Below are 16,537 nucleotides of genomic sequence, written 5' to 3'. Positions count from 1 at the left end.
CGCCGAGGGGGCGGGGGCCCGGCTCGCCTCCTACCCTCCTTCGGCCAGGAGGAGGAGCAGCAGCCGCAGCGGCAGAAGGCGACAGCTGGCCGCCGAGGGAGCGCGCGGACAGGGGCTGCAGCGCCCGGCGACTCTCCGGCAGCGGCGGCGGCGGCCGCCCGGGATGTTCCCGGGCGCCTCCTGAGTGGCCGGCAGCGCGCACTCGGCGGGACTCGCCCGCCCCCCGCCCTCGCCCTCGCCCGCCCGCTCGGGCCCGCTCTGCGTCGGCCGCGTCGCGGTGGAGGCGCGGGAGGGGGACGCGGCCAGGGATGAGCTGATTGCGGCTAAATACGCCGCCGAAGGGCCCGAGAGGCCGTGAGGAGCCGCCTTTCTCCGAGTCGCCGCCCTGCCCTTGGATCTGAGATCATGTATGTACGCGTCGCGGTCCTGCCATTGTCTCGCCCCCAGCGCGCGCGGGGCGCCCCCGGACAAGGCGCTGCAGCCCATCCGCGCGGCGCGCTGCCCCCGCACTTCCTGGTGGCATTACCGTGCTCCTCGCGCTGACCACGCGCCTCTTCTCCCCCTCGCCCTCCTCTCTCGTGCAGGTCCATTCACATAGTGGCGCTGGGGAACGAGGGGGACTCGTTTCACCAGGACAATCGGCCGTCGGGGCTCATCCGCACTTACCTGGGGAGAAGCCCGCTGGTCTCCGGGGACGAAAGCAGCTTGTTGCTGAACGCGACCAGCACGGTCGCGCGTCCCGTGTTCACCGAGTATCAGGCCAGCGCGTTTGGGAATGTCAAGCTGGTGGTCCACGACTGTCCCGTCTGGGTAAGGGGCTGCAGCTGCTCTGTGACGAGGCTGACGGAACTTTCCTTTCCATTTTTCCCCCCTTCTCCCCCACCCTTTTCCCCCTTTCATGAATGTGAAGTGTCCGGGTCACCTGGGTGGAGTTTTTGAACATTTTTGGGAAAGTCTTTGGTTCTTTGTTTCATCGGGCAGAGAACACACTCTTAGAAGGCAAAAAGCCCCACTGGGAAAGTGGAGCGCTTACACTTCACGACTGTGGTTTTTTCTTGGTAGACGCTGACAGTTGAATATGCCAACCCCAAGGGACGGGGTCACTAAGTTTCACCAGCAGAGAGCAGTGTTATTTTTTATGCCTACGCTTTGGGTGATAGTGTAATATTAGTGTTCTAAAAATAAAGCCCTCTGAAAGCTCAACACAGGCAAAAATACATTTCACTGGGACAGTTCAGAAATAGGACCCCTGGAAAGGAGAGGGAAAGACAGGGACTGAGAATGAATCTTAAAGAACTCATTTATATTACTGTCTATCTTTGAAATGTTTAAGTTAGTGTTTTGAATTTTAATAGTGTAGATACTCTTGATATATTAGGCATTTGTTTTTAGTGATTCATAAATCAGAAATGATATTACAAATACAGCTTGGAATTTTAAAAAGCTTTAAAATTTGCATTAGTTGACAGAAATTGTAATGAAGTTAATAAATTCTAGTCTGATTCTTGAGTGTTTGATAAAAGGAGAGAGGATTCTATTGCCTGACATAAATGTTTTCAGTACACAATAAGATTGTATTTTGAATGTTTTCATTTAATCTTATTTGAAAATGTCTGATTCTTTATTGGTATTGGAATTATTTTGCTGCTAAAGATTGTATTTTGTAACAGAAGAAAGTTTAGTGTTTGAAAAAGAAAATACAAATTATCATGTGAGATTTTACATTTAAACAGCAATTTTTAAAACTGAATTAGGGGCTATAGGACACTAATATACCTTTCTAAAGAAATGTATAGAATGTACACAGAAAATTTTCTTACGCAAATTTCTGTATTATGGAAGGAAAAGATCACTTGCCCAAATAAATTTTCAGCCAAAGGAAATTTATGTTAATAGGCTAAAATAAATGAAAAACAGGCCTTTTAATAACAGGGATGATATTAAACTAGTTATGACAGTGATGATGCTGATTATAAGCAGTATTGATAGAGAATTTATTGACTGGAGTCCATGCAAACAAATGAAACACTTTTAACTTTGGTCGTTTCATTGTGATAGATCTTAAAGTTTAAAAATTTATTGATTCTACACAAAGTTGAACATTGACTGAATAGAGGAAATAATAGTAGGCAAAAAAGACTGAATTAGGATGTTAGGATTACTTTTTACATTTTTTTCTTTGAGCTGTTAACTCTTTCTCCTTTATGTTGTTCGTTTAGCAAAACACAATGCTTGTGATCCCGTGTATTGTAGTAAATGAATCTTCCAAATGGATTAAAATAAGCCTTAGTAGTTTGGATTTTTGCCATACACTGATTATTATATTTTAATGCTAATCACCTTTTGTTTGGTTAAACTCTAGCTCTATTTAAGGCATTGAGTTTGTAACCCAGTATAATTTTTCTAGGTTATAATGGCCTTCAGACATAGAATACATTTGTAGAGTTACTTTTTATAAGGTGCTTCTCTTGGTGGTAAGTAAAAGCCATCAGAGATATCAAAGTTGATTGTATTCGTCAGCTGATATTTGGCATGTACTGAATCAGAATATTAAATATAACAGAGCAGATAGAGCACGGGTGTTTATATCAAAAGGACCTGATTTCAGATCCCTACATTTCCACTTAATGGCTACGTTCCTTGGTAAGTCATTTGTCCTCTCTTAGCCTTATTTTCCCTATGTATAAAATAAACATAATAATCCCTGCTTCCTAGAGCTGTGCTGAAGAATAAATGAGGTAGTACACATAAAGTATTTAGTATAGAGGCTGGCATGTAATAGGTACTCAATAAGTGGTAGCTGCTATAATAACAGAATATTTGTTACAACTTTAGTATAGCCATGTGTCACTTATGCTAAGCAAAAGTAAAGTTTTTTCACATACCATTCAAGATTTACACAAATACAGTACATTGAGGCGGCAGTATTAGTACTACTTAGTAGGCTTGTATTTGCAGCCCCACAGTCATGTAGAATAAAATTGTTGTTTTGTTGTAAAAATTCTCATTATTTTTTAAAAAGATGAATTTTATTCTCCTAATGTGGCTCCAAGCCTTGGGTTGCATAACCTCCTAGAGGAAATCCTGGAACTGATTTAAAAGGGGTGGGAGAATTTGATTTCCTTCATACTATTTCTAGAAACCAGTGGAGCATTTTCTCTTTGACATAGTTTGAGAAGAAATGTGATGTTGTTTCCTTGGAATTGGAATAAGATAATTGTGTTTCTCTTTTCTAGTTTTCTTCTGTAGATCTGTAGCCTCACTCGGATCCTTGCCATATATAGTTGTCACTTTTAAAATAAATGTGCTTCAAATTCATTTTTTGTGGCTCATTGTTTAGTATGTCTCTCTCAAACCTACTCCTTTTTTTGTGTGCAATTATATTATTATTTCATTTCTAGAGCTTTTCCTGTTTACCAAAAATATTGCACAAGAAGCAGTGAGGTAAGGTATGCACAGGGTTTGAAACTCTGATTTGCATTGAAAATAAAATTATTTTTAAGGTATTAAAAATTATTTTTAAATTATTTTAGCACTGCAGTGTTAATGATGCCCAGACCCATTTTCTCATGTTATTTTCCCTTAAATGTTTCCTTCTCCCCCTCCCCCTATACACCTCCAGTAACTCTGGAATTTCGAACTATTTGGAATGCAAAGAGCAGTTACTTTTGATTTGTTCTCTCAGAGTTAAATGGCTCCTTAATATTGCTTCCACTTATGTTTAGTTGTTCTAACCCATTCCTCTGAAGTTGTCCTTTTTCTTTGTTATACTTAAACACCGTGTTATACTTGTATACTTTGAACTTGAATACTATTAACTGATACAGTTGGAACTGAATGGGTTTTGTGGTTGGGGATTTGGAAATTAGTCTAGAGCTCTTCTGGGAAGCTTTCACATTTCCTTGATCTGTGCCCCACTTCACTTCTCCCTGCTCTTACATCCTCTGCTAAGTGCAAGACTTTGCACTTCACCTTCCCATAGTTTGCCCTTCTTTTATTGTTGTTCTCTTAATCTTCCTTTAAAAATGTTCTGTCTATCCTACTTTCAGTAGGGTATTCATATCTAAAAATTGTGTAATTCTTGTTACTCTGGCTGTACTTGTAGGAAATGGGTGGGTTGGGAAGATATAGGGAATTGGGAAAGGCTTTGCTGAGGCTGGGGAGGTACTAGTGAAAAGAGGCTGTCTCTGCAAAAGGGCTTTGCTGTATAACACTTCTCCAGACTATTCCATCATAGGATAAAAGCTCTGTCATATGCACACAGATCTTGATTGATTGACTCAAACACTATTGACCCTATTTTAGACTTATATTTCAATGTGTAAACTTTCATAGCTCCACAGTTTTTGTAACCATTAGCCACATCTACCTGTGTATTTTCTTTTTTGGGAAGGGGTTCCAATAAGTCTTTATTCACAAAAAAAACGCATTGGGCCAAATTTGCCTGCATAGCTGTCTATTTTCTAAATTTAGTTTTATTACGTCCTAGAGATGCATACTAAAGGCCACATGAAAGGACAAATAATAATAATAACTAGACTATGAGTAGAAAGCAACTTATGCGTATTTAGCAGTGGTATTAAGATACATAAAGATATTTTCCTTATACCATTATTCACAAACTTTTTGAAAAATTATTTTTTAGATATTAAAGCACTAAATTTTAAGGAGTAGGATTCTCTAATAAATTGCTTTTGGCCCCAATTCTAAATATAAATATTATTAACTGTAGCCCAAAAGTAAAGATTTCAAAACCGGAAAGATTTATATGAGCAAGATACATGAATTGCAAATATATTCCTTACCATGTAAGCACCCCATAAAACACAGTATCTTTTTGTTGGGGCACCCCCCTGTGTACATGATGTACATACACTATGTATGCAGTGCTGTCCACAGCTTTAGATATAAAGTTGAAAAGTATATATGAATTTTGAAAATATGGATGAAATATATGGAACGCCACAGAATTCACAGTGTATTACAATTCAAAACACTGAACAATTCTGCAGTGTCTAACTGGGTCATGGAAAATCCTTTGATGCTTCCTTACTCATACTGATGCTTTTGTATCTAATGTATAGTGTTACGTTTTTTAAATTATTAGGTGATTAAAAATAAGGCATAATTTTAAAACAAAATGCTTAGTTTTAAATACGAATATTGAAAGACGTTGTTTATTTCATCAGACTGTCAGGAATTCTCTAGACCTTCTATGTAGCCACTATATAGTTGTCTAGGCTAAATGAATAAATAAAATGTAAAAAAAAGAAAAAGAATTGTAGACTTCAAACATTTTAAATTTTATGTAGTTACCTTTGTAAAATAAAATTCTTTTTATGGATTTCCAAAAATTAAAATTTCCAAAAAGTTAAAAAATTTAAACTAATATCGTTTATTTCATGATTGATTTGAAGATAAAGATTTCTTTTTGCGTTTTGACTTAGGACATTTTTGACAGTGATTGGTACACCTCTCGAAATCTAATTGGTGGCGCTGACATCATTGTGATCAAATACAACGTAAATGACAAGTTTTCATTCCACGAAGTGAAGGATAATTATATTCCGGTGATAAAAAGAGCATTAAATTCAGTGCCAGTAATCATTGCTGCTGTTGGTACCAGACAAAATGGTAAGTATTTAATTTTCTTTTTTATAATGAGAGTGCAGGTACCAAATTAATTTCAATAGAACTAAGTTTATTAATGATTAACTTCTGCTGTGATTATGATGGTTACAACTTTGTCTTCTAAATTGTTCTTCTACAGAAGTAACTGTTTTCTTTCGACATAGGAAAGGTATTAGGTGATCCAGGGCCCTGGAAAACTGTTTCTGACAATCTAAGGCCTGTCCAGTTGGGAAAGGTTGATTGTCCACATAAGGATGCGGGCTTGGGAGCAGGGTTTTTAGATAGATAACGATGAGTGAGCTGAATGCACAGACAATACTGCCTAAGAGGAAGGCTTGCTTCGTAGCTGATGGATTAAGTTGGTTCAGTTTCAGTAGTTGCTGGTATACATATTATTGTCATATCTCAGGGCCAACTCAAAATGAATTTGGTGGTATTTTATGGTTCTTTTTAGTGGTATTTCCTCAGTAAAGCTTCCTATAACATTTTATTTTTATTCATTCATCATCATCATTATTATTATTATTATTATTATTTTACTTTTTATTGAGGGATAGCAACATAAAGAACATAAAGTTAATGCTTTTTATATATGTATGCATCCATGCAACCATCACACAGATCAAGACAGAACATTTGCAGCATTTTAGAAGGCTCTCCCATGGCTCTTCCCACTTAATAACACTCCTTAGAGGTAACTGCTATTCTGACTTCTAACAACGTAGATTAGTTTTACCTATTCTTAAATTTTATACAAATGGAATTGTACAGTATGTGGTGTCTGGTGTCTGACTAATTTCCGTTAGCATAATACTTTTGAGATTCATCTGTGTTGTGCTTCTCTATACTTCGTTCTTTTATTGCTGCATATTATTCTATTGTACGAATATGCTGTAATTTATTTATCCATTCTCACTTTGATGTAGTTTAGGTTGTTACCTAAGGATTGTTGGGTCACCAGGTAGGTATATGTTTAGCATTTAGTAGATCCAAATAAAGCAGACTTGACTCTTCCTTGACCCCACATCCCCTCTCTTTTCCAATCTTTCTTTTTATTGCTGGCCATGATTCTTGAAAGAATCCTCCACACTTCACGAGTCCACTTCCTAACTTCCCTCTCATTCTTCAGTGCACTACAGTCTGATTTTGACTTTTACAATTTCACTGAATTATTCTCACTCAGGGTTACCAGGTTATATGCTTATTGCCAAATTTAATACATTTTAATAAAACTTCTCTCTTTGAAATTATTCAAACATACCTCATCCTCCTCTTAATAAAGCTACTCTTTCTTTCCCAGTTGTTCTAATTCTGTCTTCTTTACTGCTCCCCACTCCCCCACACCTTACACACATATACCAATGTATCCTGTAGTTGTTGCTCAGAGTTCTTCTATCCTTTGAGTTCACCTCTTCTTGCTGTTCACTCTGTGAATCCGCTAATCTCCTGCCCTAGCTTGCCCTCTATAGAGACTGATGATTACCCAGTCTGTGTCTGTGGCTCCGGTCTCTCTCGTGACACAGAGCTCCACAGACAGCTCCCTCGCTCTACTGAATCCCCTGCCTTGATGAATGATGCCAAACCTATCCCTTCACCCAAACTAGAATTATCCAACCCAACTTCCTCTCCCATTCCCCAGAGCCAGGTGACTAAGAATCTCTTTTGATTTAACATTTTCAAGTAAATCTCGAACTCATTGTTTTCGCTGCATCTTGACTGGATTTCAGATTCTAGTCATTTAATTATCTGTCATTATAAGTGCCTTCTTTTTGGTCTTCTGAAGGCGCAGATTTTGTAGGACCTGAAACTTGTACAATTTTAGATGTTGTATGTAAGGAAAAAAAAACCTACAAAATTACAGATGTATATATGTACAACAGTGACTATTTATTTGGAGAGAGAAAAGAAAGCACAACAAATTACAAATCTGAAAAAACTGTCAAATGCCACAAGTATTTAAAAAAATGTCTCTATTATTTAACAGCTTGACACTTCTTTAACTTTTTTGTATTTGGGGGAGCTGCATACTCTTTGATCACTTCTTCATATTATAACCACTTTTTAATATTTTCTGTAGCGAGAAGAAAATGATAATCAGTTATTCTTCTAGTACTATTTCTTTACTCTCCATATTGGTTCTGGGCACCAGAGTTCGTGTTGTGTTTGTCTTCTAGCTTAGCATCTTTCTGTCATGGCACCAAATAAATTAGCACAGTGGTGGCAGAAGCCTTTCTGAAGCCCATTCATGTACCAGGACACTGAACGGTACAAGGAAGTGACTACAGACCACAAATGATATCTCACTAAACGTGAATCCCTCTTAGCACGGTCCCCCAGATGTCCCTGGTTACTCCAGAGCTGCCTGATACAAGGTGAAGTACGTTGGAGTGGAAAGAGATAGTGGTCTTAACCAAATGTAGTTGAACTATCTTATTTTACAAATTTTACCAAAGCACATGACCATGTGAAAGATATATTGCTCAGATTCCTCCCAGGACTTTGGGAAGAAGCCACAAGAAAAGGGCCTGGCTTAAGCTTTATCAGCTTCATGGTAAATTGGCCTCTAGTCTCCTGTTCCTGCTTTGCCTCTTTCTGAAATAAATCCTCTCTTGGTAGTCATCCTAGAATACAAATCAGATCATGGTCCTCAATACTTTACATTCTTTAGAAACGTTCTTCTGCAAAATTTCAAAGCTATGAAAATTGACAAGAATAGGACAGCGAACCCTAAAAATTACACACACACACACACACACACACACACACACACACACACTTTTCTCATCTGAACCATTTGAGAGTAAATTGTAAGCATTGTGGGATTTCTTCAACCCTAATTATTTAAGTCTGCATCATCTAAGAACAAAGCCATCCTCCTATTAACCGTAATGCAATCATCACTCAAGAAATGTAACTATTATCTATTACATTATTATTTAAAATATAAATACAATCCATATTCCCATTTTCCCAATTATTCCAAAGCTTTTTTTTTTCTTTTCGTTTTTTACATGCAGGATGAAATTAAGGATTACACATTGCATTTAATGGTTACATCTCTCTAGTCTCTTTTAATCCAGAACAGCCTTTTTGGGGAGGTGAAGAAGGGAAGGAAGTGTCTTTCTTGACATTGACATTTTTAAAGACTCCAAACCTAATATGTTGCACAATTCCTTCAAGTCTGGTAACTGTGGTTGTACAATAGCAATTTTTTTTTTTAATCATTCCTTCTACACTTACTAGTTAGTATTCTTCTGTAAATAGAGCTTTCCCTTCTCTCTGCTCCCATATCTTTCATGGATTTGCTCTTTAAATTCAATATTTTATAATATATTCTTGTCACTATTCTTTCTGATGCTCAAATTACCCCAAATTTGCCTAGAGGGAGACTCTTCAAGCTAGCTCCAGTTAGTATTTGAGTTTTGCCTGATTTTTGGCACAAGATGTTCCAGGCTCTCCTTTGCCTGCCCCAGCCCTGGACTCAGTCATTTCTTTAGGGAGCCATAGTTCCTTCGAGTGAGTAATGATATTTAGAAACCAAGATCTGGGCTCTAGGGGTGTTCGTTACTTTAGGTGTCATGGCTTCTAGGCTCTTTCATTGCAGATTTTACGTGTGTGTGTGTGTGTGTGTGTGTGTGTGTGTGTGTGTGTATTTTAAATCATGGGTTCTCGTTGATGCCCTTATTCCAATCCAGTATTTGTATGTCACTTCAATAATTTTCTATTGTAAAGTCTTACTTAAAATACAAAATCCTTCATGACATAGCCCCTGACTACTTCTAGAACCTTGTAGGACACAAGACACAATCCTCTGTGTCTTATATACCCATCAAACTGAACTACACTTGAAGAACTTAATGTCTTTCTTTAGATCTGGGAAAGTCTCAACTTTCTGATTTCAGATATCACCTTCTTTCCATTTTTTTCTATTCTCTCCTTTTGGGACTCTTGTTGGACTGAAATTGAAACTTCTGAATCTCTCCTCTATTTCTCTTACCTTTCTTTTATATTTTGTATCCCTTTATTTCCCTCTGTTGCATTATGGGAGAATTTCTTTGTCCTTTTTTTTTTCCAGTTCACAAATTAGTTCTGCTGAGGCCATTTCACTATTTTGTACTATTAATTTTTTTTTGTTTCTTTCAACAGCTTTTCATATCTAAGATCTCTAATTGGTTATTTTTCATAATTTATGGTTCCTATTTTAAAGATATGAAAACTTCTCAAATGCCCTCTTTTAATTAATTATACTTATTTTCAGATTCTGTTTTGATTGGTCTGTTAAGTCTGGTTCTGAGGGGGGCATTATAAGTCTTTCCATTTGATGAGATTTTATTTCATGGTATGGATGCTTCTCAAATGTTGGATCATTCTTAATGTGCCTAGTTTTCTACTTTAGATTCCCTGTTGGATGGATCCCTTCCTCCTCCTCTGCCCAGCTGTTCTCTGGAGCGGAGGTGGGAGTGGGAGTACACACAGGGTCTGCAAGCCTAATTGCTTTCACTGGAGTACTCCCGCTAATCTCCACTCTGTTGCTCTTGTGCCTCCTTCTCTACCCCACCCCCAACCCCCATCATTAAGCAGTAAGCCGCAGTGCATGACTGACATCCCACCTGTACTCTGAGCGTCAGCTTTTTTTTTTTTTTTGGTCCTGTGCCATCTGCCTTCAGCCGCTCAGGCACTCATAGTTTCTGGGCTGATAAGAATCTCTCCTCTGATCTTTTGAGTGTTGTATTGTACATCTCCCTTTCTCCTCCCCTCTCTTCCTCCTTTCCCCATCCCTCCCTTTCTGCCCTCCTCCATCTTCCTCTCCTCCCTCCCTTTATTTCATCATTTTGTGGTTTAGCAGGAAGAAGAGATTGCAGTGTGGGTTTTAGCTGGCCATCTTGAAACTGGAAGTGGATGTGTTCCTCTTTCCCCTCACATCCTGGTTTCTACATATATTATATCCTCTGATTAGAGTGCCTGTCTGCACACCCCTCTATCATACCTGCATAGCAAATTCATATTTATTCTTTAAATCATTACCTCTTCTGTGACGCCTCCCAGGTGGTGGTGGTGATGGAGGATTCTGTTCCCATGGTGATTTGTGCACCTTTTTCTACAACTTATCAAAATTGTTTGCAGTCATGTCTATCTTGGCTCAGTTGCCTGTGAACTTCTTTTATCTATGTATCCTTATATCCTTAGTATTTGATGTGTGATAGGCACTCAATAAACATTTGTTTAATGAGTGATTGAATAGTTGTATGAATGACATACATAAGTGAAAAAAATCAATTTCACTGGCCAGATGAAATTACCAGATAAGATGTGATCACAAAATAATTACAAAGCTAAATCTGGCTATTCAACCCAAGGACATTTATTGTCCCCCCCCCCCCACCACCAGTCTCTTGCAATACATGAAACTGCTGAGTATTCTCCTGTTAACTCCTCTCTTGATCTCTTTTTGAGAATTAGTTCAGCAAACACAATGTGTCATCTCTTTCCTTTGTTACACGTTTTGACAAGCTTGACTGTGTATATCTTCTTCATCTTTTTTGGCTCTGGATGCGTTTTTGTCTTTTACTAAATATTGAATGTTTCAAGTAGAAACATTCTTCCAAACATGCCTAGGGTGTATTCATAGCCTTCAGCTCCTGAAAACTGGCATCCTGTCTTCTTATCTTTTTGAAGCTCTGCTAGAGTCTAGTAGTTGCTAGGCTAGTATTCCTAAAAGGATTTCTGAAAGTTTCAAGCATTGGCAACATTGTAAGGATCACCCTACAGGTTCTCAAAGCCACTGCTTTGAAAGAGATGCCATTCATCTGAATTCCAGAGTTACATTGTGTTTGCTTTAAAATAATAGACATTTTGTGATGATACCTTAAAAGACAACATATAAGAAAAAACAACAACGAACTACAGTGTTAACTAGAAGCATAATACTCTGATTCACAGGGTCCCTGTGACCCTGAGGTAGGCTCACAAGAGTGAGCTCCTAAAGAAGGCACTATGGTTTAAAATTATTTTGGGTCCTCTGATCCTGATGAAGTGCTCGGTGAAGGTTTATCTAATCCATAAGTGTTTTGTTGCTTCGCCCGTCCAACACATCATGACTAGGCATTTTTCCTTTTGGGTGTATGTAAACAAAAAGAAATGCCTTCTGTGACACAGAGGCGAAATAAAGATTGGATGTAAGGAGGAACTTTCTAGGCATGTGTGTCAGTAAGATTCTTCTGTCTACTCACAATGGAAAACCCACTCAGCTGGATTAAACCTGATATGGTTGTATTTTCCCTCAAATCAAGATAATTTGTTAAAGATTATTTTCCATTGTGTTCACTTCATTGTTCACTCGAAATGCTACTGACTTGGCTTTATTTTTGTGTAGAAATAAAGTTTAATAAGATGACCTGCCTACTCACTCCTTTCCATCCACATAAGGAGAGCTTTGTGGACATAAGAAGCCCTCTGTCTTCAGAAAGTCACAGGCACTGTTTATGAAGGCTTTGTAAAGAATGTGAAATACCATGTGTCATTTTTCAAAATAGGCTGAATTCTGTATGAAAACTTTATTTGCTCCAAACCTAAAATGATATTAGAAAAAATAAATGTAAAAGCTCAGATTAGAATCGGTGGCATAATTTGGAAAAGCCAAGCTTAATTTTTAAATCACTGTATGTTTGGAATCAGTAATTCCTTACTCAAACTAAATTTTTATTTTGCTTTTTGATGTCCTTTTATCAGGTGGAGCAAGTAACAATTTTATTATTGTTTCTCCATGTCTAACACACAGGGAGACTTGGACAAGTCACTTAACCTCTCTGAGCCTCAGTTTCCTCCTCTATAAAACAAGGATGTGAATACATATGTGGTTTCTGAGCTCTAAAATGCTTTCAGTGATCTAAGTCCTGTATTGTGCACACACATTTATGGATATAGTATGTACTAAATAGCCTTGATATACACCCTATATGAACTCATATGTGCTCCATCCATATGCAGTTGATTGGTAGCAAATGTGTTGCGTACGGGTGTGCTGTGGGGAGTTGCCCAAATGCCCTTTTGGGACCAGTGTACTCCCTCACTTACGTGGCTGCTGGTGTCACACAACTGAGTCCCTTTCCAGGCATTACCCTCTGCAGATAGAAGCTGCTTGCTCAAGGTTAGCCCCCCACCGCAGGGGCAGTTCTCTAATTACTGGTGGACTAGGAAGAATACGAAGGCCCAGCTGCCTTTCCCTAAATGATGTATCACTCTCAGGGCCATCTAAGCTCCAGAGCCCCCTGTAGGATCAGCTGAGTTCTCTGTTGCAACCATATTACATTTCAGAGTTTTCCTCGGCCCAGTCCCACTTCCCTCAGTGTTGCAAAGTAGTTGTTCCCAAGGTCACTCAACAAACCTTCTGCACACCAGTCCCTATCTCAGAGTCTGCTTCCCAGGGAAGCCAGCCTACGACAACGTGCATTTCTAAAAATGGATTTACCTCCTTTTGACTTGGCTATCTTTGAACAATGGCATATCTGATATTTTGGCATGAAACAAAATGAAGCTAGCTAACAAATACAGAGTTGATTGAACATACAAGTATGTTGTTTTAGCCTCGTTAACGAGTGTCCTTGTAGATGGGTTGATCTGCCACCTTCCCAGTCATCGATTGGTGCACGGTACAACCATGAATCTTGGGACAGTTCACATTTTGAGTAAATACATTTTATTCCTTTAGTTTTTTATTTTTATTTTTCACTCTTGAAGAAAAAGCTAGAGTGATTGCATTTGGTCTCTGCAGGTGAATGCTTTAGAGGCTAATAATTAAAATGTCTGGATTAATAAAAACATATTTTACATGAAATCCACAAAGAGAGTGGCAGTTTTGCAGCCTTGAAGATTCAGGTCAAATTGAGGATTTTATTAAAAGTATAAAGGTCTAATAAAACTTGGTGAATATATTTAAACTTTATTATAAAACAATAGAAGTTTCCACCCGCTGTTTTCTATGGTTTCTACGGGCAATCAAGTTGTTAAATTTGTATTGATACTTGGGGTGCCAAGTTTGTGTCCAAGGAAGCAGACTTGCCATTACTGACTCGTTGGTCTAATTAATATAATTGCCTTGGTAATATCCATTCACCTACTTTTAAATTCTTCTATTTTATAAAATACTGTTTATTTATTTATTGCAGTTAAAGCTTGTTTATTTTAGGGACCTTTCGATTATCATGGATACTTTCATTCTAGTGGATCACGAATTTATTAAATGCCCTTGAACTGTGGTTTCAGGTATAAGCTCTTAATTTGTTGTTTAATGTTCAGATGGTCTCTGTATTTTTTTTTCCTGTTCACATTCAAAGCTTTTGTTGTTCACATTCATTTTCTCAGAAGAATTGCCTTGCACATGCCCACTCTGCACCTCAGACAGAGGGAGCTGCGTCAGTACGACGGAGGGGATCCAGCTTGCTAAAGAGCTAGGCGCTACCTATCTGGAACTACACAGCCTCGATGACTTCTACATCGGAAAATATTTCGGAGGAGTGGTGAGTGGCCGTTACTGTTACATAAAGTCATTTGTCAGGTTGGCTCTTTAGCTCTTTTCCAGAACCGCAATTGGAACTTTGGTTTTAAAAGCATGATTAGTTTTAACCTTGAGAAATAACATGAGAGTACGTAGAAAAAAAATTTCTGTTAGAATAAAATAAGGATTTTATTTTTCTCTATATATGAAACATTTTCTGTTGTCTAGTGTGGTATTTTGGAATTTTCCCCTTATTAGAGCATACTTAACTTACACAAACCCATGATGTCCGTTCTAATGGGAATCTTCAAGCAACTCAGTGAGCGCGGCAGCCTGAACGAGGGGCCCTGAAACTGCTTCTTCATTTCTATCTACCACTTGAAAAGAATCGTTATTCTTCCTCTATGTGTGTTTCAGCAAGATTTCATGTATTTCTGCCCTTGGTGTAGCTCAGAAATACCCAGCGGAACTACTGACACAAATAGCTTCTTGTTGGATATGTGGGCAGCCGGGGTTTGTTGCTCTGTCACAGTGGCATTTATTGGGTTCTGCAGGCATTTTGAGGCCCCTCTTAGCGCTGTCTTTCCAACCCTCTAACAAGTGACTCCTTTCAACAGACATGTCTCGTAAACATCATTAGGTTTAAACCAAGTAAAGACCACATTAAGCAGAAGCGCTTTGGACTTCTCCATCAGTTCCCCAGCTCTTCATCAAGTACCCTTTCCAATATGCCAGAACATTCATTGTATAGATTCGTGTTGAAATGTTGAGGTTTCTACAGATGACTATAGAAATTTCATTTGTTCTGGAGTTACTAAACTCCAAATAAGAAAGAAAGATAAAATTAGGGAGATATACTCCCAATATTGCTATCATCAATGACTGAGAAGCTTTTGTCTTATTTATATTGATAAGCAGTGGGTAGAAAGATAGAGAGGGGTGAAACCTAACTTTTCCTGTCAAGCAGATTATATTGTAGTGGTTTAAAAAAGGAATCTTAATTTAGTTTAAGACTCTTAACATTTATCTGAAATGCCTAGGAAGTTGGGAGGAGGGGAAGATAGGTTAGTTTCCTTTGTTGGAGAAGAAGGGGCTGGTTCCTTGGGGGTCCTTACGCCTGTTCCCCATTCAGGTTCCTGCACCTGAAATACTCAGGATCACTCTTCCAACCTCCTAACTACCACTTTCTGTTCTCTCTTTCACCTCTTTGTTTCTCTTTGCTCCTAACACTAGCGTTGCAGATAGGGGTCGAAGCATCATGAGGATTGCAGAGGTGGTCAAGAGTGGGAGAAAACATGGCGATTTCTTTTTTCCTTCACTCAAGACTTTATGAGAATATGGAAATAAAATCAGAGTGCTCTCTTTTTAGACTCTTGAAAAGTAAAGTACACCTGAAATCTTGAGTGTTAGAAATAATAGTGTTTGCAAAAATATGAATGGAGAGATAATGTCAGAGTGAAAGGAGCATTTCAAATCTTGTGTTGAAGAGTCAGGGATGAACAGCTGTGCAGTATTACCTTCAGACTGGACCAGGGAGACATGTGCCCTCGAGCTTTAGAGAGCTCTGTCTGTACCTCCTCTAGTTGCATCCCTCTCCACAGAGCACAAGATGATGGAGCCAAGGGGAGGTGCCCACTAGAGCTGGTAGCCCCGTCTAGACCTGTAGCCACTAACTATTTATATTTAAATTAAATAAAAAGTTCAGTTCCTCAGGGGCATTAGCCCCATTTCGGGCACACATTTCAATAGCTACATATGATTGGGGTATTGATTAGCACAGATACTACAGAACATTTCCATCAGCACAGAACAGAGTTATATCGAACAATGCCGTGACCATGCTCCAAAACCCAGGCCCTGAGAATTCTCTGAGTAGCTGGCCCTGAGTCTGGCCCTTGTGCAGGCCTCTTTTCTGGCTCCGTCCTCCTGAAGGTGGACCACATTGCTGGGGTATGCACCCATAGACCCAAAAGGTGACTGAGGGGTGAGGAGAGAAGGGGCAATCTTGGTGCCCAGGAGTTAGGGTCCAGCTCTCCCTGTACTGCATGGACATCTGGGGAGTCTGAGAATTTAAATCCGAGCCTGGCCTTCCAGGCTTTTGTGATGATGTATTTGTCAAAGCAGGCAGGTAGAATATCTTTTACAGAACAGTTGTGTTCTTGATGTATATGGTTTAAATATTTTGGTAGGTGGGACCTGAACCTCCATTTGTACTTTTGCCCCAGGCCTCACAGTGCAATAAAGCACAGCCTCAGCTTAACACATGGTTAAGATTTTTTCAATTTATAAATTAAAGGTGCCTTTCAGAGTAATTTGTTCAGGAAAAAAAGGAGCAATGTGAACTTCCCTAGTTGATATGAGCATATGTGACATAGAAGCAGATCTGCTCCTTCTTTGACTTTCTCTAATATT

General features: G+C 38.9%; 1 protein-coding gene across 4 annotated transcripts in view; it reads left to right on the top strand.

The window, feature by feature from the left end:
- The first annotated feature begins 75 nt into the window (after positions 1-75).
- Positions 76-16,537, top strand: part of RHOBTB3 (Rho related BTB domain containing 3) — a 76,519-nt gene continuing 60,057 nt past the window's right edge. For 3 of the 4 annotated variants that reach the window (XM_074328687.1, XM_074328686.1, XM_019727888.2), the window contains exons 1-4: positions 159-407; positions 585-810; positions 5,448-5,634; positions 13,993-14,147. In XM_074328687.1, coding sequence (XP_074184788.1) covers positions 406-407; positions 585-810; positions 5,448-5,634; positions 13,993-14,147 — 570 coding nt within the window. In that variant the 5' untranslated portion in view covers positions 159-405. Of the gene's footprint in view, positions 408-584; positions 811-5,447; positions 5,635-13,992; positions 14,148-16,537 lie in introns of all 4 variants that reach the window. The other variant, XM_019727889.2, reaches the window with a different exon arrangement.

This window comes from Rhinolophus sinicus, linkage group LG03 (genome assembly GCF_036562045.2).
Source record: "Rhinolophus sinicus isolate RSC01 linkage group LG03, ASM3656204v1, whole genome shotgun sequence".
Classification (NCBI taxonomy): Eukaryota; Metazoa; Chordata; class Mammalia; order Chiroptera; family Rhinolophidae; genus Rhinolophus; species Rhinolophus sinicus.
This window is presented reverse-complemented; position numbering and strand designations above follow the sequence as displayed.